This window comes from Serinus canaria, chromosome Z, assembly GCF_022539315.1.
Source record: "Serinus canaria isolate serCan28SL12 chromosome Z, serCan2020, whole genome shotgun sequence".
Lineage (NCBI taxonomy): Eukaryota > Metazoa > Chordata > Aves > Passeriformes > Fringillidae > Serinus > Serinus canaria.
Window position 1 is genome coordinate 48,950,746 of NC_066343.1, and position 20,664 is coordinate 48,971,409.

The 20,664-nt window shown below is 33.9% G+C and overlaps 1 protein-coding gene across 4 annotated transcripts in view; it reads left to right on the top strand.

Annotated features, from left to right (window-relative positions):
• Positions 1-20,664, top strand: part of RFX3 (regulatory factor X3) — a 102,933-nt gene that overhangs the window by 52,701 nt on the left and 29,568 nt on the right. For all 4 annotated transcript variants that reach the window (XM_050986481.1, XM_030236998.2, XM_030236999.2 and 1 more), the window contains 2 exons: positions 5,989-6,086; positions 14,566-14,824. In XM_050986481.1, the coding sequence (XP_050842438.1) occupies positions 5,989-6,086; positions 14,566-14,824 (357 nt within the window). The remainder of the gene's footprint in view (positions 1-5,988; positions 6,087-14,565; positions 14,825-20,664) is intronic.

Below are 20,664 nucleotides of genomic sequence, written 5' to 3' on the forward strand. Positions count from 1 at the left end.
TTGAAACACATATGTATGGGAGATATATGTAGAGAGAGATAATTAGATTATGGAAGTAATGAGGAGGAAGGGAAGAGTGAAGATGTGATTGTGGTATGCCAGCAGGAAATGTGATTAACAATGTAGGTGGTTAGGTGATTTCAATTGCAGCATTGAAAAAAAAAAAAAAGAATAGCAAATATAAAAACAATCACTGTGTTGAGGAAATTGCGGTTATGATCTGTCCTGAGGAATTACCTGTGTATAAATTTCATTTGCATAAAGTTAATATAGCCTCTATGTACCTTTAGTAGGAATAAGTCAATTTGCCTAAAGAAAATTAGGAGAAAGAGCCATTGTAATGGCTATTTTAATAAAGACATTCTTTTGATTGCAGAGGGAGGACTTACTATTTTTGCTTATTCAAAGTTACCAATGTTAAGCTGGAGAGGTTTTAGACAAGAGTATATAAAATATGGTTTCTTTTTTTCTATGATTCATAATGGAAATGCTTAGTGATTTTAGCTGTATCCAAATTATGTGTGAATATTCAAATTTTGATTATAATTTCTTGTGAATATACGTTGCTAAAAACAATGGGACACTTCTGGGATTTTGTTAAATTCAAAGATACTGTAACATGAGTTTCCCTGTATGTAGAACAATTTGGTGTAAGCTGAAACTTCCATATCATGATTTGCAGTAATTTATTAGTACTTTCTAGTGAATAATGCAATTTTAGATTAATTTGTTTTTAATTAATATTAAATGTATAGTATTTCATTTTTCTAGGGTGGTTCCTATTTCTGAAGTTTCTATTCCTGTATGTATACCATATTTAAATGACATTGCCTGAATGCGTTAATTTGGGGTTGATTTTATGACATCATGTTTCTTATATGCACAAAAACTTTACATTTTTTTCAAAATGAAATATATTTGCCCTGAAGAAGAGCAAGCTGAATAAGTGGAAGGACAAAGAGCCTTTTCACTTCAGCTGTATTAGTACTCAGGCATCATGTCTTTTGAAAAAATAATCAACAAATTAGTAACTTTTAATATTTCCAGCTAAAACAAATCCCTAATTTCCATACAGCTGGTGTTACTATGCAGCTCATAAAAGTCTTCTGTAATGCTCCGAGAATAGGAACAATAAAGGTACCATCTATGAAAACCTGGATTTTTCCTCTTGCAGAAGTGGCTCTAGTGGCGACTGGTTACATGCAACACAGCAAAAGTCACTGTTGAGATGGGATAGAGGGGAATAAGAAGCAAAAAGCAACAACAATAAGACCAAAAATGTGGGAGTGTAATTAAATTCTGTTTACATAGCCTAAGATGTTCTCTTAGTCTTCAGTTTCCTTGAATACTGGGATTTTTCATTAATATATGATTGCTTTTTCAACAGGCAGTCTTCAGCTCAGTGCAGTAAGCTTCTAAGGATTCAAAATTTAACTCACTTTTGAGTTTATGCCATGTGATATGGAAGAATTGGGGAAATAAAACTAAAATTAAGCTACTTCGTAAAAATATGTCCATGCATCTGAAGCTGGGAAAGCATTTCCTCACAGTCACTGAGTTTGGTGGCCGTTGCATTCACAAAGCATTCTATCATTCATTAACTGGAGATGCAGACTTCTGCTAATCAAAATTGCTCCTAACGCAAAATCATGTTTAGCATATGAAACACATAATCATGAGCTGACATTAGCCATTATATAAATATGAATGTGCTTAGAATATTACAGCATGTGCTATTTATATGTTACTTGCCAAAGTAATCCATACTAATGAAGGAAAAAAATTATTTTTATCTCCAAGGACAGAAAATGTTGCACATCCAAGCTGTTTGCAAAGACACAGTGGATAATTATATGTTCTTTTTAAAATGTAATTTAAAAACCCTTATATATAGATATTGCTCTGTTGCTCTAGTCTTTGCTTAGTAGTACTTTGAACAGGAGCACTTTTTATTGGAAATCAAAGTTGACTCTTATATTTTGATTCATGCTTTAGTGTAATTTCAGCCTTTCACTACGCTTTTATATGTTTTATTTTGTTGTCAAATTTTCATTGGCAAAATGTAACTTAGTCCTTCATTTGTTCCTCCAAGGTAGTATAATTAAGAATGCAATTTATTTTTGCCTTTTTTTTTCTTCTTCAGCTAGTAAATATAATTACACATGCATTTTGGAATAAGTTTTCATTCTTCTCTTGTTGTCCTGCAACATTTCAGCCCCTTCTTCTAATCCTATTCCAGCTTTTTTTTCAGGATAGAGTCACTGAAACAAGAGGAGTGAAAGATCTACTATCTGTCCTTATTTAAGTAAAAAAATTGCTATACAAATTTATTAATTTTCTGTTTTCCAGCCAGAAAAGAATGAAAATTACCATGGCTAGTTCACTAGTCCACCCTAGAACATAATTTTTGAACTTGCATACTGTTGCTGTTTCATAAATATTTTATTGTGTTTTCTGTTTTGAGGCCATTTCAAATAATTATTGGAGAATTTTTTAATACAAGAAGGCCATTTAGTTCTAGGCCTGTAGAAAACACTGTGAGAATAGTCAACAATTTCTGCTCTGCCCCAAAACCTGTGTGATTTAGTTGATACCACTTCTTTAACAGCTTAATAAAAGTTGAAAAGGTAATGATAAATTAAACAGATGTGAAGAAAAAACCCACCTTTTTTCATATTTTCCACAATTTTTCGTGGCGTTTTGTTACCTCATAACCAGCTTCTCTCAAATAATTTTGTGCTCATAGAGAGTACATATACACATCTAATTTCTTTCTCTTGAATATTAAAAAGAAGATTCAGAGGCACTAGATTTAATTCTCATTAAAAAAATTAAAATGAAATTAAGTAGGAAATAAAGTTAGTGTTGGAAATATACAACAAAGACTTCCATGATGGCAGAGGTTTCATATACAAGGCCATCCTAAAGTCTCCTTACTTATTTTTTTTTGTCATCGCTTAACAGGAAAAATATTTGCCTCCAACCTTCCCCACCGAAAAGTTCTTAGTACATTGCAATACCATGTAGTGACTACAGCTTCCTTTGGCAGGATAATGAATTTAACTGTAGCAGTACTGAGTTTCAGAGAAGCTGAAGAAAAGTAAGTTTTTTTGTAAACTTTTAAAATTACTGTACTGAAAAAAAAAATCAGTGGCCTTCTTTGTATTGAACTTCAGTGTTGAAGGAAAAGCATTTTGATTTTCAAACGTAGGTAAAATGTTTTAATAACACTGTAGCGTATCCATTCTTAAATGTTGGTTTAAAAAACAAGTTACTTTCAATGCATAAGAGGTCCTGATGTTTCTAGTAGTACTACATGTTAGGCTATTAAAGAACTTAAAAACCGATGGAAAATTGAAATTAAGCAATGAAAATTTTAATTTTAACAGATTTTGGTACTTTGTTTCATAGTAAATTAATTTTTGTTGTTCTTTCCACATTAGAAGAGAAACACATTTTGGAATTTTTCAATTTCCTGTCCAATAGACAGCAAACATTGATGCACTGTTGTACACATTTTGTCCCTGCAGTTTTGTCTCAGTTCAGACAGAAAGGTCTTGCACTGTGCTGAATCTGATGCTTTTGAAATGGGTAGCAGCTTGTATTCAAGAATAATGTGACGATAAAATAATGCCTTATATAGAAAGGGAACATGACCTCTCTGTTTTAATGCTGTGTTTGTACACAATGTAGAGTTCCATTTTACCAGTGTATGCAGGTTATAGGGAGAAAACCATGTCTCCTTTATTAACAGCAGAATAGTGTGGGTTATTTTTAATAGGAACTAAGCCATATTCAGTGTGTGTGAATAGGGAACAAAGTGCATTTTGGGAGTAGTTGGGTGAGAACATGGAATTGATACTGACAACAGCATCACTTCCACAGTGTTCCCCAGCTGTGCTACTGAGAGAGAAAATGGGGCATCTCCATTACATGCCAGGTGACAAGCTACTGGTTTTAAGAACAAAGCCTGTTTTCAAGATGTTTTCTCACAGCATAGGTCAAGTAGATCAGTGTGGTGTTCCATAATAGATTGGTCAACAATGACTCCCCTTCTCCCATTGATTGAAGGTAATAGAATTGACTCACCCAAAAGGAATAAATATGCCTAGATTTAAGCTTTAAAAATATCACATCAGTAAGTTGCATATATGTTTCACAATAAAGCACATATGTGTTTTGACCAATTATTGCCAGTGGGTAGTTTTGTCAGAGTTTGGCAGATCTGAATTTTGAGAGGTACAGATTAATAACAAGGTTACAGGTCTTTCTTACAATGGATTTGGATCAAGCCCATTCCATGAAATGATGATTTGAATTAATTTAAGTTATGAAGTCAAAAGTAATGGAAATAGAAATAATTTAATTTTGGAAGATGTTTGCACAATACAGCTTTTTCAGGTTTTTAATTCAGAGAATTTTCTAAGGTCTTACTAATGCACAATTTTGATTTGAGTTTTTGTAATTACTTTGAGAACTGAACATTTCTGTTAAATAACTAAATATTGTAGAAGAAGAAATGTACACAGTTACCTTGCCTTAATAATTAAGCAGACATCTTCAAAGTATACTTTTTGAGGTTGAGAATTGTATTTCAGGTGTATTTCTCAATTTATGTAATGATTCATGTGGGAAGTCATGAAAGTTTAGATTTTAATAGATACCTTAGCCATCATGTTCTGTCTTATTTCTGTTATTGGACAGAATAATCTGATTTTTCATCATAATATAACTGCATTCTAAAATTTGGCTGTTTTCTCTCTTCTTCGGACTTCGGGTTTTACTGTCAGCCTAAGGGAAGTTTTCTGTAAAAATCTAGATTTTTGTTTCAAAGTCAGAGTCAATATTATGGAAAAGTAGGAAATGTGCTTATTTGCAGAACTTTTTAAAACACAGCACAGATGAAAGTATTAGATTAGGATATTTTTAAAGAGCTCTTGGAGGGAGTTCATCAAGTGCATGAAACCCAGTCTGATCTGGGATTATGGTGGTTGCATTTGTTAGAACCAAATGGTTTAGATTGAAGTAGCCTTATAACAATAAATATAAGAAAAGTTAATGTCACCTAATGTTAAATCTATTTGCTAAAAAAGTGCATTGATACTATCTTGATTCATTTTTTTGGGTAAAGTTGTATCAATCTGTGAAGTCTGTAAATTCCTTAGAATATTTTAGATTCTGGACTGCTCTTGGACAAAAATATTGCTTCTCTGAAAACTGGAAGGTGTAAAAGTTGAATTTCTTCATCTTTACTGTGGAAGAAGACAAAAAATTAGGATTGGAGAGAAAATTTGCATGACCTGAAACATTCCTACAATAGTATATGGATCAAAGGAGTTGATAAGTAACTGTCCTTAGCGATACATGTGAAGATAATCCATGCCTTACTGCCTCTTGTTGTTTAGTTCATTGAGTAAAACCAGGTTGTGTTGGAGTTTTTAGTAGCTGATAATATTCTGGGAAAGGGGTTACTCAAACTGGAGGTTTTGGCCCATAACTGTACACCGCAAAAAAAAAATCTTGTATCACTTTAATTTAACTCCAGTTAAACAAAAGCTAGAGCATCTTAATGAGAACATTTATTTCTAAATTTACTGCAACATATTTTAGCTATGATTTTAAGGCTTGTGCTATTTACTACTTAAACAAAATAAGAAAAAGAATAAATGTAATGAAATTATACTTTCTTCTGTAGTAAATGTAATACTTCAGCTTGGTGCAAAACAAAGTTACACTTCATCTCATCTTTGTGTTCTCCGGTTGGCACTGAAGATATGTATGAGTGTGCATCTTCAGTGTTAGGGCTCTGTCCGCCAAACTTAGAGCGCAAATATTGTGTAAAAACAGTAATTTTCTTTGCTAGTGCTGTGATATACCTTTAGTAATTTTGAGAACAGAGATATCCCAAATTGTTTAGAAGCCACTAGGTGCACTGGAGCATTGATGCTTCTTTATGATATCCCAAACTTCTGGTTTTCTTGTTTTCAGGTACAGCAAGTACAGACTGTGCAACAGGTACAGCATGTCTACCCAGCCCAGGTTCAGTATGTGGAGGGAAGTGACACAGTCTACACTAATGGAGCTATGTAAGTTGGAAAATGGTTAGAATTTTAATGTTCATTAAAGTGTGAAGTTAAATACTTTCAGTTAAATATTTTCAGTTGATTCTATCAACTATTGTATATTAAATTAGAAAAAAAAATTATTCAATGACATTTCTTCCAGTGTCATAGTAGCTTTTTGGATTAAAATGTGAATTCACACTATTTGTTTTTATTAAGGCATAAGTTTTGTGTAAGTAGAATTGTTGTGATTGTTTTAGTTGCCCTCTGTATGGCATAGTGTTGTTTGAAAAAGCATTTTCTATTTCATGGGTACGTTCTGTCTGATAGACATGTTTTATAACTTCTGTCCTCAGGACAAAAGGCAGGGCTTTCTGTCTTCCTGGCTGCAATCCTAGTGGCAAATGATAGAAAGGTGCAGCAGCTGTAATTACTTTCTAGTAATTTAATTTCATTTGTGTGTTTGATAAAATGAGATCAGTTTTTATTTCCAAAGGAATGAGGAAAAGCAGAGGAACGAAATTAACAGTCTCATTTGCTGCTTCTTTAACATCCTATTTTCACATGATTGTGCATTTCCTGCTTTCCTGAATAAGCTTTTTTATCATCAAGTTTCTTTCTTCAATATGCAAGCTAAGAAAGTCTAAAAAAAAAAAAAATCTAGATTTTATTTGACCTCTGGACATTACCTAGTCTAATAACAGGCTTGGAGCAAAACCACCTTTGAAATTGGCTCAAACTTCAAAGTAGAGTGTGTTGCTTGAAAAGGAGCCTCTCAGTGTAATTTTTTCATTTACCATTTTTGCTTTCTAACTGGCTTTTTGAAGAAGTACAATTTAGAAAGCTTATTGATTGTCTGAAGATATTTATTGAAGGTAATCCAAAAGCAGTTCAAAAGAGTAATATTATTTGGATTCAGAGACTTAGGATGCTGACACTGACAGTGTTCTTTGGTCATTTCTACTAGCACATTTTGATTTATTAATTTTTCATGTACTGTCTTTTCTGGTTTTTTTCTCACTTGTAAATCCTAAACAATGTATTTTAAATATGCATTTGACTTCTCAGTTTTACTGATTTTGTCTGGGATAGATTAATTTTCTTCCTATTAGATAGTAGCAGCTATGTTTCAGATTTGTGCTGCAAATAGTATTGATAATATCTACTGTGAAGAAAGTAACTCTACCCCAGCCAAAGACAGCCCACAGGTACAGCGGCATAACCTCATTGTGACATGAGAGAACCTATTAGCCTCCAAAAGATGTCATTCTTAAATATGCTATTTTTTGAGTTTCTCTTTTCATTACTTCTAAGTTCTTATGTGTGCTGTTGGGACTTTTGGCAGTGTATAAAAAGTGTACTACACTACTTAGGAAAAGGGAAAAACAGAAGTAGATGTGACTGACTGCTTGGTATGAACCTTCAGGTTTCCATTATTTTATTGTATTTCTGTGTCTGAATCCCTCTGTCAGTTGCTGCAAAATCAGTCAATAGGCTATAGAAGAAGAAAGCTCTTCTTAGCATGTTAGCTAAATCTAGATTGTTTTTCTCTCCTACAGAGAAGATCTTAGCTGTGTTGTTGTGAACAGCAATATAGTGGACAAGCAATTTGTTGTTCAATCCTTGCAGGAAGATTAGCCTTTCTAAATATTGTCATTTCATTGATAGAGAATGTACCCAGTCTGTGTTTCTACTCAGACTTTTCAAAGATTCTATCTAGCCCATTTCCCATATACTTTTGTACACCAGATTTTGGGTAGTCTTCCTACGATTATATGTTTGATATATTTTATGATAAATCAGAATCTTAATTATAACTCAAAATCAGATATAGGATTGTTCTGTAATGTATCAAGGAACAGTACTGCTCTGGCAATGGAATAAGAAGTCTGCAAACCATAGTTAGGGTGAAGACATTAATTCATATAGGAATCTCTGTAATAAATTGTCACAGCATGCCTGATGAAAGTCATTGCCTTCCACTCTGCTGTCATGAGACCTGGTATGGAGTCTGTGTCCAGTTCTGGGGTCCTCAGCAATTAGAAGGATATGGACCTGTTAGAGCAGGTCCAGAAGAGGGCCACGAAGATGACCAGAGGGCTGTGGCGCCTCTCTTATGAGGACAGATGAGGACAGATTGAGAGGCTTTATTGTAACTTTCCATTGCTTAAAGAAGGCTTACAGAAAAGGCAGGAGATAATGATAGGCTAAAGAGGCAGTGGTTTTAAACTAAAAGAGGAGAGATTTAGATTAGATGAGACAGATATTATGAAGAAATTCTTGGCTCAGAGGGTGGTGAAGAAGGTTGTCCAGAGAAGTTGTGGATGCCACATCCCTGGCAGTGTTCAAGACCAGGTTGGATGGAGCTTTGAGTAACCTGGACTAATGGAAGATTTCACTGCCCATGGCAGGTGGAGTTGGACTAGAAGATCCTTAAGGTCCCTTCTGACACAAAGCCATTCTACAATTCTGTGAAAGAATTATCCTTTATTTTAAAATACAGCACTTGCAAACTAGCACTGATTTAAATCCATATAGAATAGCAACAAAGCATGTAGTTGCAATATATATCAGGAAAAAGTTACCTAATTCTTTGCATTGTAAAATTAAGAATTTTGTCAGGTTTCACATTCTTTGTCAAGTGTAATTGTTGTATTCCTATAATACAATTCTTCCCATACATTTTATATCATGATTTATCTACACTTAATAGTTATTTGGTTTTATTATAATTGGAGGCAATATAATTATACAAGGGGTGTCGCATACATTGTATGATATGAGAATATTTGAATTATGTTATCTACATTTGTCTCTAGTTAACAGCAGTTTGCTTGTCAGACATGTCACTTTATTCTGAAACAAAAGTGCATTGTTGTTGCAATGGCATTGACAGGCTTACATGGCTGTTCAGAATATATTAAGACTATTATTGCTACACCTATGTTAAGAAGTCAATTAGTTCCACATCGTAAATGTGAACTTTCTTCTTTCAATCTTCAGATTGTAAAAGGTGAATAAAATGTAGCCATTTACCTGATAGTTCTGGTAGAGCAAACAGGGGTTTAGTTGCTAGGATTGTGCAAGGGTTGATATTGCTGTTGGATCCAAACCATGTTCTTCACCAACTTGTTTTACAACGATTTGTGGTCTTTATGTTGGCAAAATGCACCATTTATGCAAAGCCAAGAATTTACTGTTGCCTTAATTGAAATCTCAATGGTTAAATAAAGAAATTATTATCAATATAGTCAAAATTGTTATCTTCCTACTAGTTACTAGTATCTATCTGTTTTTCTCTGACATTATCTTTTTCCTTTACTACCCTAATGCATACTAAGGTGAATGGCTCCTGTCTGAGTTGGAGAGAATTACAGCATTTTACCACTAACACTGGTGTTTTGTGTGGACAGTGTATGATGGGTGATGAGGATGGCACAGTGTGTCCACTTGCAGCTATTTTTGTGTTCTAGCACAGTCTATACCTTGTCCGTATCAGTGTATTCACTGGTTTCCATTTCAATAGTTTATCTCAATTTGTTTAATGTGGTCTATTTTTGCCAGAATGGATACTTCTTCAATACTGTTATGCCAGCTCGTGGTTCTCTTTGCTACAGTTTTGATCTAGAGTCACTGATTGTTTATTCTGTACAGAATAGCTATTTGATATAAACATCTGTTAGAGCAATGCTTCAGCATTTTAATCATAGGTTTCATACCACACAATCACAGAAAGCTTAGATAAAATGGAAACAGATTAAGTAACATTTATCTAATTGTTATCTAGTAATCACTACTAGAACAAAACTCTAGACTAAGACAGAGAAGCCTAGACAAAGAGAGCCTGACAAGCCCAACTCTTGCAGATTTAGTATGTACCCTTTGACATATTCCTAATAGTGGCAATACTGTATTTCTTGGACTATAGGTCTGCTGTACTTAATCAGAATTTTAGAAATTTGTAATTAATGTTTCCTTAACTGTCTAAATTACAGGTCCTGAGAATGAAATTTATAGAATTCCACCTTTGTTTTCATTTACTATATTCCCTGGCTTGTAGGGTTTTCTGTAGCTGTGCATTGTATGTGCTTTTATTGCTTTGTTTTCATGTGAAAAATTGTCTTGGACTAAGTGTTGAAGATCTGAGTTCTTTTTTATGGCTAATAAATGCCTCTCTATTATTATTAAAAGTCTGTATCATATTCTGTTGTGACAGTCTCAGGGTGTATGGCACTTCCTTTTCTTCCGTTTGCTTAGGATACATCACCTCCAGAATCTGGCTATGTTAAGGCCTTCCCTCAGTATTAGACAAAAGATTCTGTTCTCTCTAGTTTCTGTGAAGCTGTCTATTAGCTTAAGGATCATAGAATTATCCTAAAAACTTAAAGGAGTTTGAGAATATTCTGATGTGAAAGAATTTGGTTTGGAGGTTTTCTAAGGTTGAACACTCATACATAGTGGTCAAATGGATTGGATATTTACATAGAATCTGATCATAGGTGCAGATGGGAATAAATTATTCCCAGTGTGTGCATGTGCATGCTGAAAACTAAGGGAGGACAAGAGCAAGTTTACTCTTTCTGTGCCATTGTTTTTATTTTTTTTTTCAGAATATCAGTATCTTTGAAGAGACAGAAGTGTCTGTAAAAGTTGGGCTCAGTAACTTTATATTAGAGTCTGTAATGTAGGGTAAGACATTGCAATTGATTTGTGTGTTAATGCCGGGGCTTACTGGAATTAATTATTTTCTGGTTTCCTGTGGAAAAAAAAATAGTGTTTTAAATAACTTTATACCACAACTTCATCTCTTTTATTTCTAGCATTATATTTTTGTAAATCATTATAAAATGTGTGTAAGCAAGCAATGAGGCATAACAGGAAATGCCTTGGATTATTGTACCTTGCAATGCTTATTTGATTCTTGCTGGTATTGTTAATTTCTAGTGTGGGATCTTAACATCAGGCACCTGCTCTGGGCTTGCTTAATCTGAATTGAATTCTCACAGTGCCTGACTTTTTGTTGCTTGCTCTCAGGGTAAACATGATCTAGTTTGCACAGCCTTCTGGTAACTAGGATACTGCAGCCTAACTACTTAGACTTTAAATTCACTTGTAACTGGTAAGCTTTATTCTAATGCCACATTCTAGTAAGCACTGAATTTCACAGTGTTTCAGTAGTAGGAGCTATCAGGTTCTGTTGCCTTCCTGCTAGCAAAAGCAAGAGTTAATCATCAATGTGTTCTCATAAAGAGCAAGAAAACTTTGAGATTACTCCCTGTGCGATTTTATATGCAGTTGTTAAAGGAGGGAAGAGCTGGGAATGCTTTTGAAACTTTTGCAGTGGGAAGGAACTGCCTATGATAAGTGTCAGGGTGTTTAAGAAAGTATAACATATTTATGCTGCAAGTGCTGTGGAGAAATAGAAGATCACTTCCTCATTTGTATTTATTTTCCTCTTTGCTGCAACTTTATTTTAAAGGGTCACGTTAACATGTGCAATGACCTTAAAACATTTAAGTCTGCTTTCTAAAAACATGATTTCTCAAAACTGCTTTCTAAAACATCATCTTATTCAGCTGCATTTTTAATTTCCAGATTGAATAATTTTGATTAAATTAAATGTCTCTTTGTGAAGTTACAATTATTATTGGATGTTCATCTCACTTTTAAACACACTGTTGAGCTCTGTTGTGAAAGGCTTGCTAAATCATTTCCAATGATTGGGTGTTCTAAAAAAACTGGTTGGTTGTTGGACCAAACGTAAGAGTGTGTTTATTTTGGAGTCAGACCTATTGATGTGTGTCCTATTGATACACTGATACAGATTGTTATTATAAGCAGAAATAGGTGCTCTGTTGCAATCAGTACTTATTTAGGGACTGTGTGTGATATAGAGGTCTATAGATGGTACATATGATATACAGATAAACCTTTACAAAGTAAAAGCAAACAGATATTTCATCTCCTATTCCACAGCAAGTCTGTGACTGATTCTCTTCAAATTTGAAGCTTTCTCTAGAATTTGCATTGCTTCCAATATTCAATTCCACTTTTGCAAGTGAGAGTTGTTCTCCTTGCATCTTTTGTACAGTGTTTTCCTCTAGCCATGTCTATTTTTGCTGTAAACAAAGATTTATCCTTTCATTACTTTCCTTACTGACAGCTGATACCAAGATTTTTCTTTCCTCTTGTGAGAGAAATTACAATGTCAGTCACTTGGTGATCATTTCCGTGAACTGTTTCCCCTGAACCAACATCACAACATTTCCCTACATTTGTCCTCTGCTGCATAGCACTGTTCACAGATGTAAAGATAGAGACAAAATCCAGTCTGCTAGTGGTTATTGTGCTCATCACACGATGAATGACCTCAGGGTGCACCAAGGAACACTTCAGTTAAACATTAAGAAAAAATTCCTTTGCTGCAAAGGGTGATCAAGAAGTGGAACAGGCAGAGTGGGGAAGTGATGGAGCCCCCATCCCTGGAATTGTTCACAAAACATCGCCCCATGTGGCACGTGGGGAGGTGATTTAGGGATGAAGATGGGAGGGTTCCCTGATTTTCTGGTTTTTTTTTTTCCTCCTTATGAACTTGATAGAGCTTTCCTATGGTTCTAAGATAAACAGTATTTCTAAGATATCACAAGGTACTACTATGATACCTTGGCTTGGGAGAACAGATTAAGCAGACCTGCACAGTACCTCAATACGTACATAGGTAATTGCAATGCAAATATCAACTGATTTTAACTTTCAAAAGAAAGTTTAATAGATTAAATGTCTGTTTGAGCATTAGTCCCTAAAAGAACTATTTTGCTTTGTTTTCAGCAGGCTGCAGGGCATTTCTTTTGGATTAGCTTCAAGGTTTTTTGCTGCTGATCTTGAGGCTTTTGAAATACTCAAAATGGAAAGTGTTTAAGTAGCTTAAAGAGGGGTAAGAGGGAATAAGGTAGTATGAGGCTTATGAAACATTTCAGATTTTGAAACTTAAGTTTGGAGATTCTGGAAGTCTCATCAGGGGAAGGGAGAAACTGTTGCAGTCATAGTTAACAAAGCAAAATTTATGACACTGCTTGTTAATGAAGTACTATTATGTTCCTCAATCATTTAGAAGTAGTGCTTTTCTGAAGGTAAACAAGAAATTATAATTTCCGTGTCTGTTGTTTACTTATTAAGTAATCTTACATAAGTTTTCATTAATATAAAACCAGTAAATTGCCTTGACTTTTTCTCTATATTAATATTAAATTAAATATTATATAGATAAAGGGGAAGAAAAGCCTGAATTAATGTTCTTGCATATGTGTCTTGATCATCAGTTTATTCCATAAAACATGACTGCTGCATCCACCTCTTGTGTTTCTGTTCAAAAGTGTCTGGAGTTTTGTTATTTGCTTGTTGTGGTTTTCAGTTACAAGCCATAAAAATTGATAATCCCTATGGATTACAAGAAATGTTACAGATTTTTATGCTTAAATAAGAAAATTTATGATTGGGTAAGCTGACCTATCTTTACCTGTTATCATGCTTGTCAACATACAAAGATCTAGTCTTTGAAATAATTAATTATATTTACTTTATAATTTTGAAATATATAGAGTTAAATATCAAATTTTGTTTGTGGGAACAAATACAAATTCAAAAATTATAAACAGATTACAACACATGAAAAATAATTATTCAAAATAAGTAAATAAGAACATGAAAGACATGATAGAAGGTTTCAGTAGCTGAGTAGTTTATTAGGGTGAAATGTTAATGACATGTAAATGTTTCATACTTGATAATTATTTTAAAATGTTACTGTTGCATTCCTTTAACTTCTCTAATATTTGTGATGCTTTTTCAAGTTGTAGTTCTGTTTGGTTTTATTTCTTAAATGCTTTTTTTTGTTATTACATTAATTCATGTCTAATTTTGAATTTGCCCTGTAAAATAACTGCATTTCCAAAATACCAGCAGACTCAGATTTTCAAGCTTCAGTGAAGAGCTTCTGTGAATTTAAAAACAATAGACAACAGAGGATTCTTGAACATTGGACCCTGCTAGCTGATATTTGTAGGAATTGTTTGTAACTTTGCAAACTACACATTATGCAAAAAGTATGGCATCCAACTTGAAATTGAAATTCCATTGTCAAATTAAAAAAAAAATGTGATGCAGATGAAGCTTTGTAGATTTCTTTGCAATATATTAATAATTGGATTAGTTCTATGTGCCTGCCTTCAATTTTTGTTGTTTCCTTCTCTCTTCTTCTTTGTGTAAGACTGACAGTTTTTCTATAAAGTTCAGTGGATACTTGGCTTACCATTGTCACTGAGTTAGTTATTTAAATATTTGACTTGATTAACTGTTATTCTCTGAGGAGACAGGAATTGTTTGCCAATCTTATTTTATTTGATTTTAGTTTTTGTAAATCAATTTCTAGAGTTATAACATTACCCTCAGCTAAATGAAATACAAATAATGTATTTTCCTTTTCTTTTATTTTCTTTTCTTGAAGCCGATCAACAACTTATCCTTACACAGAAACCCAGATGTACAGTCAAAACGCTGGGGGAAATTATTTTGATACTCAAGGAAGTTCTGCACAGGTGACAACAGTGGTCTCGTCTCATAGCATGGTGGGCACTGGAGGGATTCAGATGGGCGTAACAGGAGGACAACTCATTAGCAGCTCAGGAGGGACCTATCTGATTGGCAATTCAATGGAAAATTCTGGTCATTCAGTGACTCACACAACGCGGGCCTCCCCAGCGACAGTAAGTATTTCAGACTGATGCAAAACCTTTGAGACTAGTCTCTTAGTCACTCAGATGTTGTTGCAGACTGACACAGTTTTTGTGACAGAATACATTGCGGTATTATGTTGTCAGAATAAGGACTATATAGTGCTTTTTGTAAAAGAAGCACTATATATGTATGAGATACAGGAGTAAGAGTACTGTGAAAACTTAATCATGAAGGCATACCTTTCCCTTGACAGCTGGTGAATAATTACATTTTGTACGTTAAATTTAAACATTTTGTAATTTTTCTGAAAACATGAGAAGAATACAGTGTTGTTGAGTGTAACTGTTAGATGGAAAAGTTAAATAATGTAGAGTGTAACTGTTAGATGGAAAAGTTAAATAATGTAAGTTATAGATCAATATCTCTGACTTCTCTGAATTTGATCAGTTTGTTTGCCTGATATTAGTATAGTTTTGGTAGCTTATTTAAAAAAATTTCCAGTTGTTCAGAATACCAAGGTAATGTGTTTTAACACTTCATTCTTACTTAACTATGGTCAGTCTCTAAATTGTGTTCAGATTAAAAGCTCTTTTGAGAATGTCTGACAGTGCTGTGGGAAGATGCTACAACTATGGTATAGAATATTGTGGCTACATAAACATGAGCATGGAGAACTTAAACTAAGAACTTACTCAATCAGCCTATATTTCAGTTAGGAGAATGGGTTTATACTACTCTTACCTTTGCTGCCCTAAGGAGTACTTTTACCTCATGCTTCTGAGTATTCTGGTCTGCACACAGAGTTTTGGAAATAATGGGGAAGTGAATTGTGAAACATAGGGTAGCTGCAGTTTAAAAATATAGAAGGGAGATAAAGCATCAGTAATAATACAGATTCACCAGTATTCAAAAAGGCAATAAAGTTAGAGGATTTAATTTTTAGGAACTAATGTAAAAGCATTGGATAATTTAGATGATCTGAAAATTCTCTCCAGTTTGAATCTTAAGGTGATTGGTATGAATAAATACAATTTTTGGTACCAAGCAGGAAATTATTACTTTATCCAAAAAACCCATGCAGTATTATTTCCGGAAAACAAAAACTGTGAAGAGTCATAATTCATGAATAGTATAACTATCCCACCTGAACATAGGGGGATCTTTCATAGTAATGGAGAATCTTATACTTGAGTTATAAAAAAGAGTATATTTTAACATTTGCCTGTATTTGCATGACTTAATAGAAGAACAGTGTTTCTTACAAAAGTGTCATTCCTCTTTCAGATTTCAGATGCTTAACTGACTGTGAAAACAATTGAGGCTTAAATGTATCCAGTAAACACAAATGAAGAGTAGTAGAGTTACTTTGAAGTTGAAAATCCTAGAATTATTTGAATGTCAGAACTCTGTACTATATTTTGCAAATTAAAAACTGGTTTCATTTTTTTTCAAAAATTAAAAGTAGAATTTGCCAACATTGAATGGAAACTAAAATTCATAGCTTCAGCAGCAACTTTCTCTTTCCCAATTTGTCAGTAAAATAGCCTGTTTTAATTGCTCAGAATAAATTCTATACTGCTATATCAACTCACTGTTAAGAATAGGAAAAAATACTGCTAATTAAACAACAATTACTAAATTGCATTTTTGCACTTAAAATAATTTCCCCTATTTTTTAGTGTGTTATTTTTTCTTTATACTATAGTTCTTAAGAATGATACATTAGAGTACCTCAGAAGTACTGTTTTTGCTAAGGAAGGGGTGCATAACATGATTTTAGATAATAATTTTAGGCTTGGTGTGTTTCAGCTGAAACATAGAAGAATTAATTGAAACACTTAAGGTTCTGTTTAAGCTCAGTTTAAGCTCAGTTTAAGCTTGAAAGCACCAAATCTGTTTTAATTTTACTAGGTGGCATAACTAAACTGAGTTAAATAGAGCAATATAATACTTGATTTGGATTTCACCTTTAATAGGTAGAGTTTGTTTCAGTTGTGATCCTCATTTGATCTTTACCATCATAACTTATTTCATTTTTGTGCAGAGAATATATTGGAGTGATCTAAATAGCCTGTATCCAGACTGTTTTGCTAGAATAATATGCAGAAATTTTTTTCCAGTTTTGAATTAGTTTGGAGAATTTTCATATAGAGAAAAAAAGATATCAAAGTTAGTAAAAATTTATTTATTAATATATGTGGTCATCTCAAGTTCTCTTTATTTTGCCATAGAGGTACTAGTTCTGTTTACTCTTTTCAGCTGATAACTTCACATGTTTTTTCATTTATCACCCTCACTGATTAAATCATTACATTATGTAATAAGCAAATTATTGTATGAATGATGTTAACTCTTTCTGATACATTTAGTTTAAATTAAAAGAAATAAAGAAACAAGAGTTTCTGGTTAAAAGTCAAATATATAAAATAGACAACTTTTATTAACTATCTTTTAGATAAATTAAATTTTAAATTACTCTTCAGCAGGTAAGCAATTTTTTTATGCAGAATTCAATAAAAGATAGACTTTTAAACTTAATTTTATTTTCACTTTATTATTTATGGTTTAATTCTGAGTTCTGCTTCAGAATTTCAATAAAGAGCTAATATTTTGGTTGTAATATTTAATTTGTTTTAATTTTCTGTCAAATATTCATACAAGAAAGCAGTCCTTATTAAGCACCAGCATGCAGTAGCACTGCTTTTATAGCCAAAATATCAAAACTTATGCTCTCTCAAAACTATTCCAACATATATACAGTAAAGATTTATGTTGGTATGCATTAATTACTTTTATTAGCTTTTTCTTTACTTTTTTCTTTTCCATTGATTTCACTGCTTCTTTCCATTATATCCTTTGCTGGCCTATTAAACTACTATCTCTACATGCTGGAAAGGTTGGGTTTTTTTGACAAAACCAGAAAGGCATTCAGAATTTAAGAACTTCTATATAAGATGCTCAGTAGATAAGCAGATTTCCAAAATTACCATTTCCATGTGAGTATGTCTGTGGATTGGTCAAGAACATGTGTGATTGCATTGAAGAAGAACTGATTTAGCCTAGCTGGATGTCTCTTTGAAACGAATTTGCATGTTGAAACTTGTATGAAAGGGTCATGTGTTTGGTTTACTGACAGCTCTCATTAAATAAGGAACCACTACATTTAAGGGACTCTCCAAAAAATTGGATTGATTGCAATGTTAATGAAATATAAATCACCTTCCATTTTTTCCTGATATGTAAACACCTAAGGATTGTTCTTGTGATGAAAAAAGGTAATCTATTCACCATATTTCATAATATCATAAGGGTAAAAAAGTCATACAGTTTCTAGTAATAAATATGTTATTATGCTTGTCAGTCAGTGAGAGGTTCCCATCTATTAGTCTTGTTTTCTAACAAGTTTTATGACTGATCCTCAATTTACAGTTGTCATTCAACAGTCATCACCAACCATAGGAGGTCTCCACTCATGCTGTTATAGAAATTCATCCTATTTCAGTGCAAATCTAAATCTGCATGAAAATAAAATCAAAATGTATATGTATGTAATGTATCCCCACAGACTATTAGTTCTGCTAGTAAACACAGCATGCAAAGGAATAACTTTAAAGGAAGGATAATACCTGCTGAAAATATATTTTAGTTATTGGAGAGAAAACAACAAGAAGTAAGAAGGACCCATAAAAATACCATATCCTGATAATACAGTTCTAGTGGATGTATTGTAACTATTTCAGAAAAACTAGCACCTCTTACATAAGGGCATAAAGTTTTATAATTTGGTTTTAAGTTTGAGTTGAGATTTTATGTATTACTTTCCTTCTTGGTACAGGAGCTTTTTCCTCCTCCATTTCTTAACTTTTCTGGTAATTTTGATGTAGCTAAATCCATTTTAGCATAAAATAAAACATTTCTGATCAAATCAAAGATCCACAGACTTTTATGCAAAAAGGATTATTAGATCATTTTGACTGACATCATATACAGGCAAGATATTTACTTATCATTTCTGCAACAGAGTACAGTGGCTTCTTTTGTGAAAAAAAAAAAGGGTATCAAGTGGATCTTATGCCCTTAAATCTCTTGCTTTGGTTTCCGCTTCAGGCTATGGAGCATCATGGCTTCTCCCCCTCTCTTCCAGAGGTTTCAGCATAGCAATGTCACCAAAATAATTTATGTTTTTCTATATCCCTTTGAGGACCTTGCTGCTACACTGTAAAGTCTCTCATTGAGACTATGAGATCTTCACAAGATGAGGAATGTGGGGGGAAAGGGAGAACGATTGCTACTAAGATCAGCCATCTACTCCAACTAGATGCTGGCTTCATCTGTCTATGCTCCTTGCTTCTCCTCTGATACAGGCTGGCCTCATTGGCTTTTAGTGTGTCTTCTCCATAAAAGCCCTGTAGCAATTATAGGGCTTCCAATTTTGGCAGTTTAATGTTTATTTCTGGTATTCAAGAAATTATCAAAAAACCGAGTTGTTGGGAACGTGGTTTATTCCAATACAGTATTCCAGTTTCTCATTTTAAAAGATTGTAATAAACACAATTTTTTTCATCATAAGATATCAAAAATAGGTATCTTTCAATCCATAGGAAAAATTTGTGTTAATTCTTTTTGTTTTAAAATGCATGATAAACTAGATGCCAGGAGACTTGCCATGATGATGTTCTCAAAGCAGTCTGGTTATCAGTGGCATAGATGTATCACCTTTCTGAAGGACTACAGGTTTTCTGTGGTTTTGATTAAATAAACATTTGTCCTAGTATGGCCACCCTCTCTGTCTAAGGCCATCATGCCATAAATGTTTTCAGATTTGATTTTAATAGTAATCTGAGTTGAATTTTCTTTTTAGTTTCTCTGTTTTGGTTCTCTGATATGAATAACTCTGATGTATTTACATGTGTTTTTCAGTGTTAGGTAAAATGTGTATATTTTAAAAGTCTTTATGACAAGCTTCACAACAGATTTTTATATGAGATTTTTTGGTTTGTTTCCCAAATGTGGGGAAAATGACCACAGAGAAAAAGGTTTAGAATATGTTTAAAGATGTATGTAAGAGACATTAGGTATACAAATAACTGGATGATCTGGGGGAAAGATGGTATATTAGTCAGTTTGACCCTATATTGGAGAACTTCTTGTTAAGAAGATAAACATAGAATCATAGATTGTTAAGGGTTGGATATTAAAGATCATGTCTGATGTCCTCTGCTGTGGACAGAGACACCTCCCTCTAGACGAGGTTGCTCAAGACCTTATCCAACCTTGCCTTGAACAGCCCCAGGGATGGCAATTCCACAGCCTCTCTGAGCAGTCTGTTCCAGTGTCTCACCACCCTCACAGTAAAGAATTTCTTCCTAATATCCAACTTTTGTTTCTCCCCTTTTAGTTTGTACCCATTACTCCTTCTCCTATCCCTGCAGTTCCTGACTAAGAGTCCCTCTCCCCCTCTCCACCTTCCCTGCAGGCCCTCTTCAGATCCTGGAAGTTGCTGTGAGGTCTCCACGCAGCTTTCTCTTCTCCAGGTGGAGCAGGCACAACTTCTCTCAGTCTGTCCTCATAAGGAAATGCTCCAGTCCTCTTATCAACCTCATGCCCTTCTCTGGACTTACTTCAACAGGTCCATGTTCCTCCTGTGCTGTGACCCCAGAGCTGATGCAGCACTGCAGGTGAAGTCTCACCAGAGGAGATGGGCAAAATTCCCTCCCTGCCCCTGCTGGCAGTACTGCTTTGAATGCAGCCCAGGTCAAGTTTGGCCTTCTGGACTGTGAATGCACATTGCCAGCTGTTGTTGAGGTTTTCCTCAACCATGACCCCCAAATCTTTCTCTTCAGGGCTGCTCTCACACTTTTCCACCCAG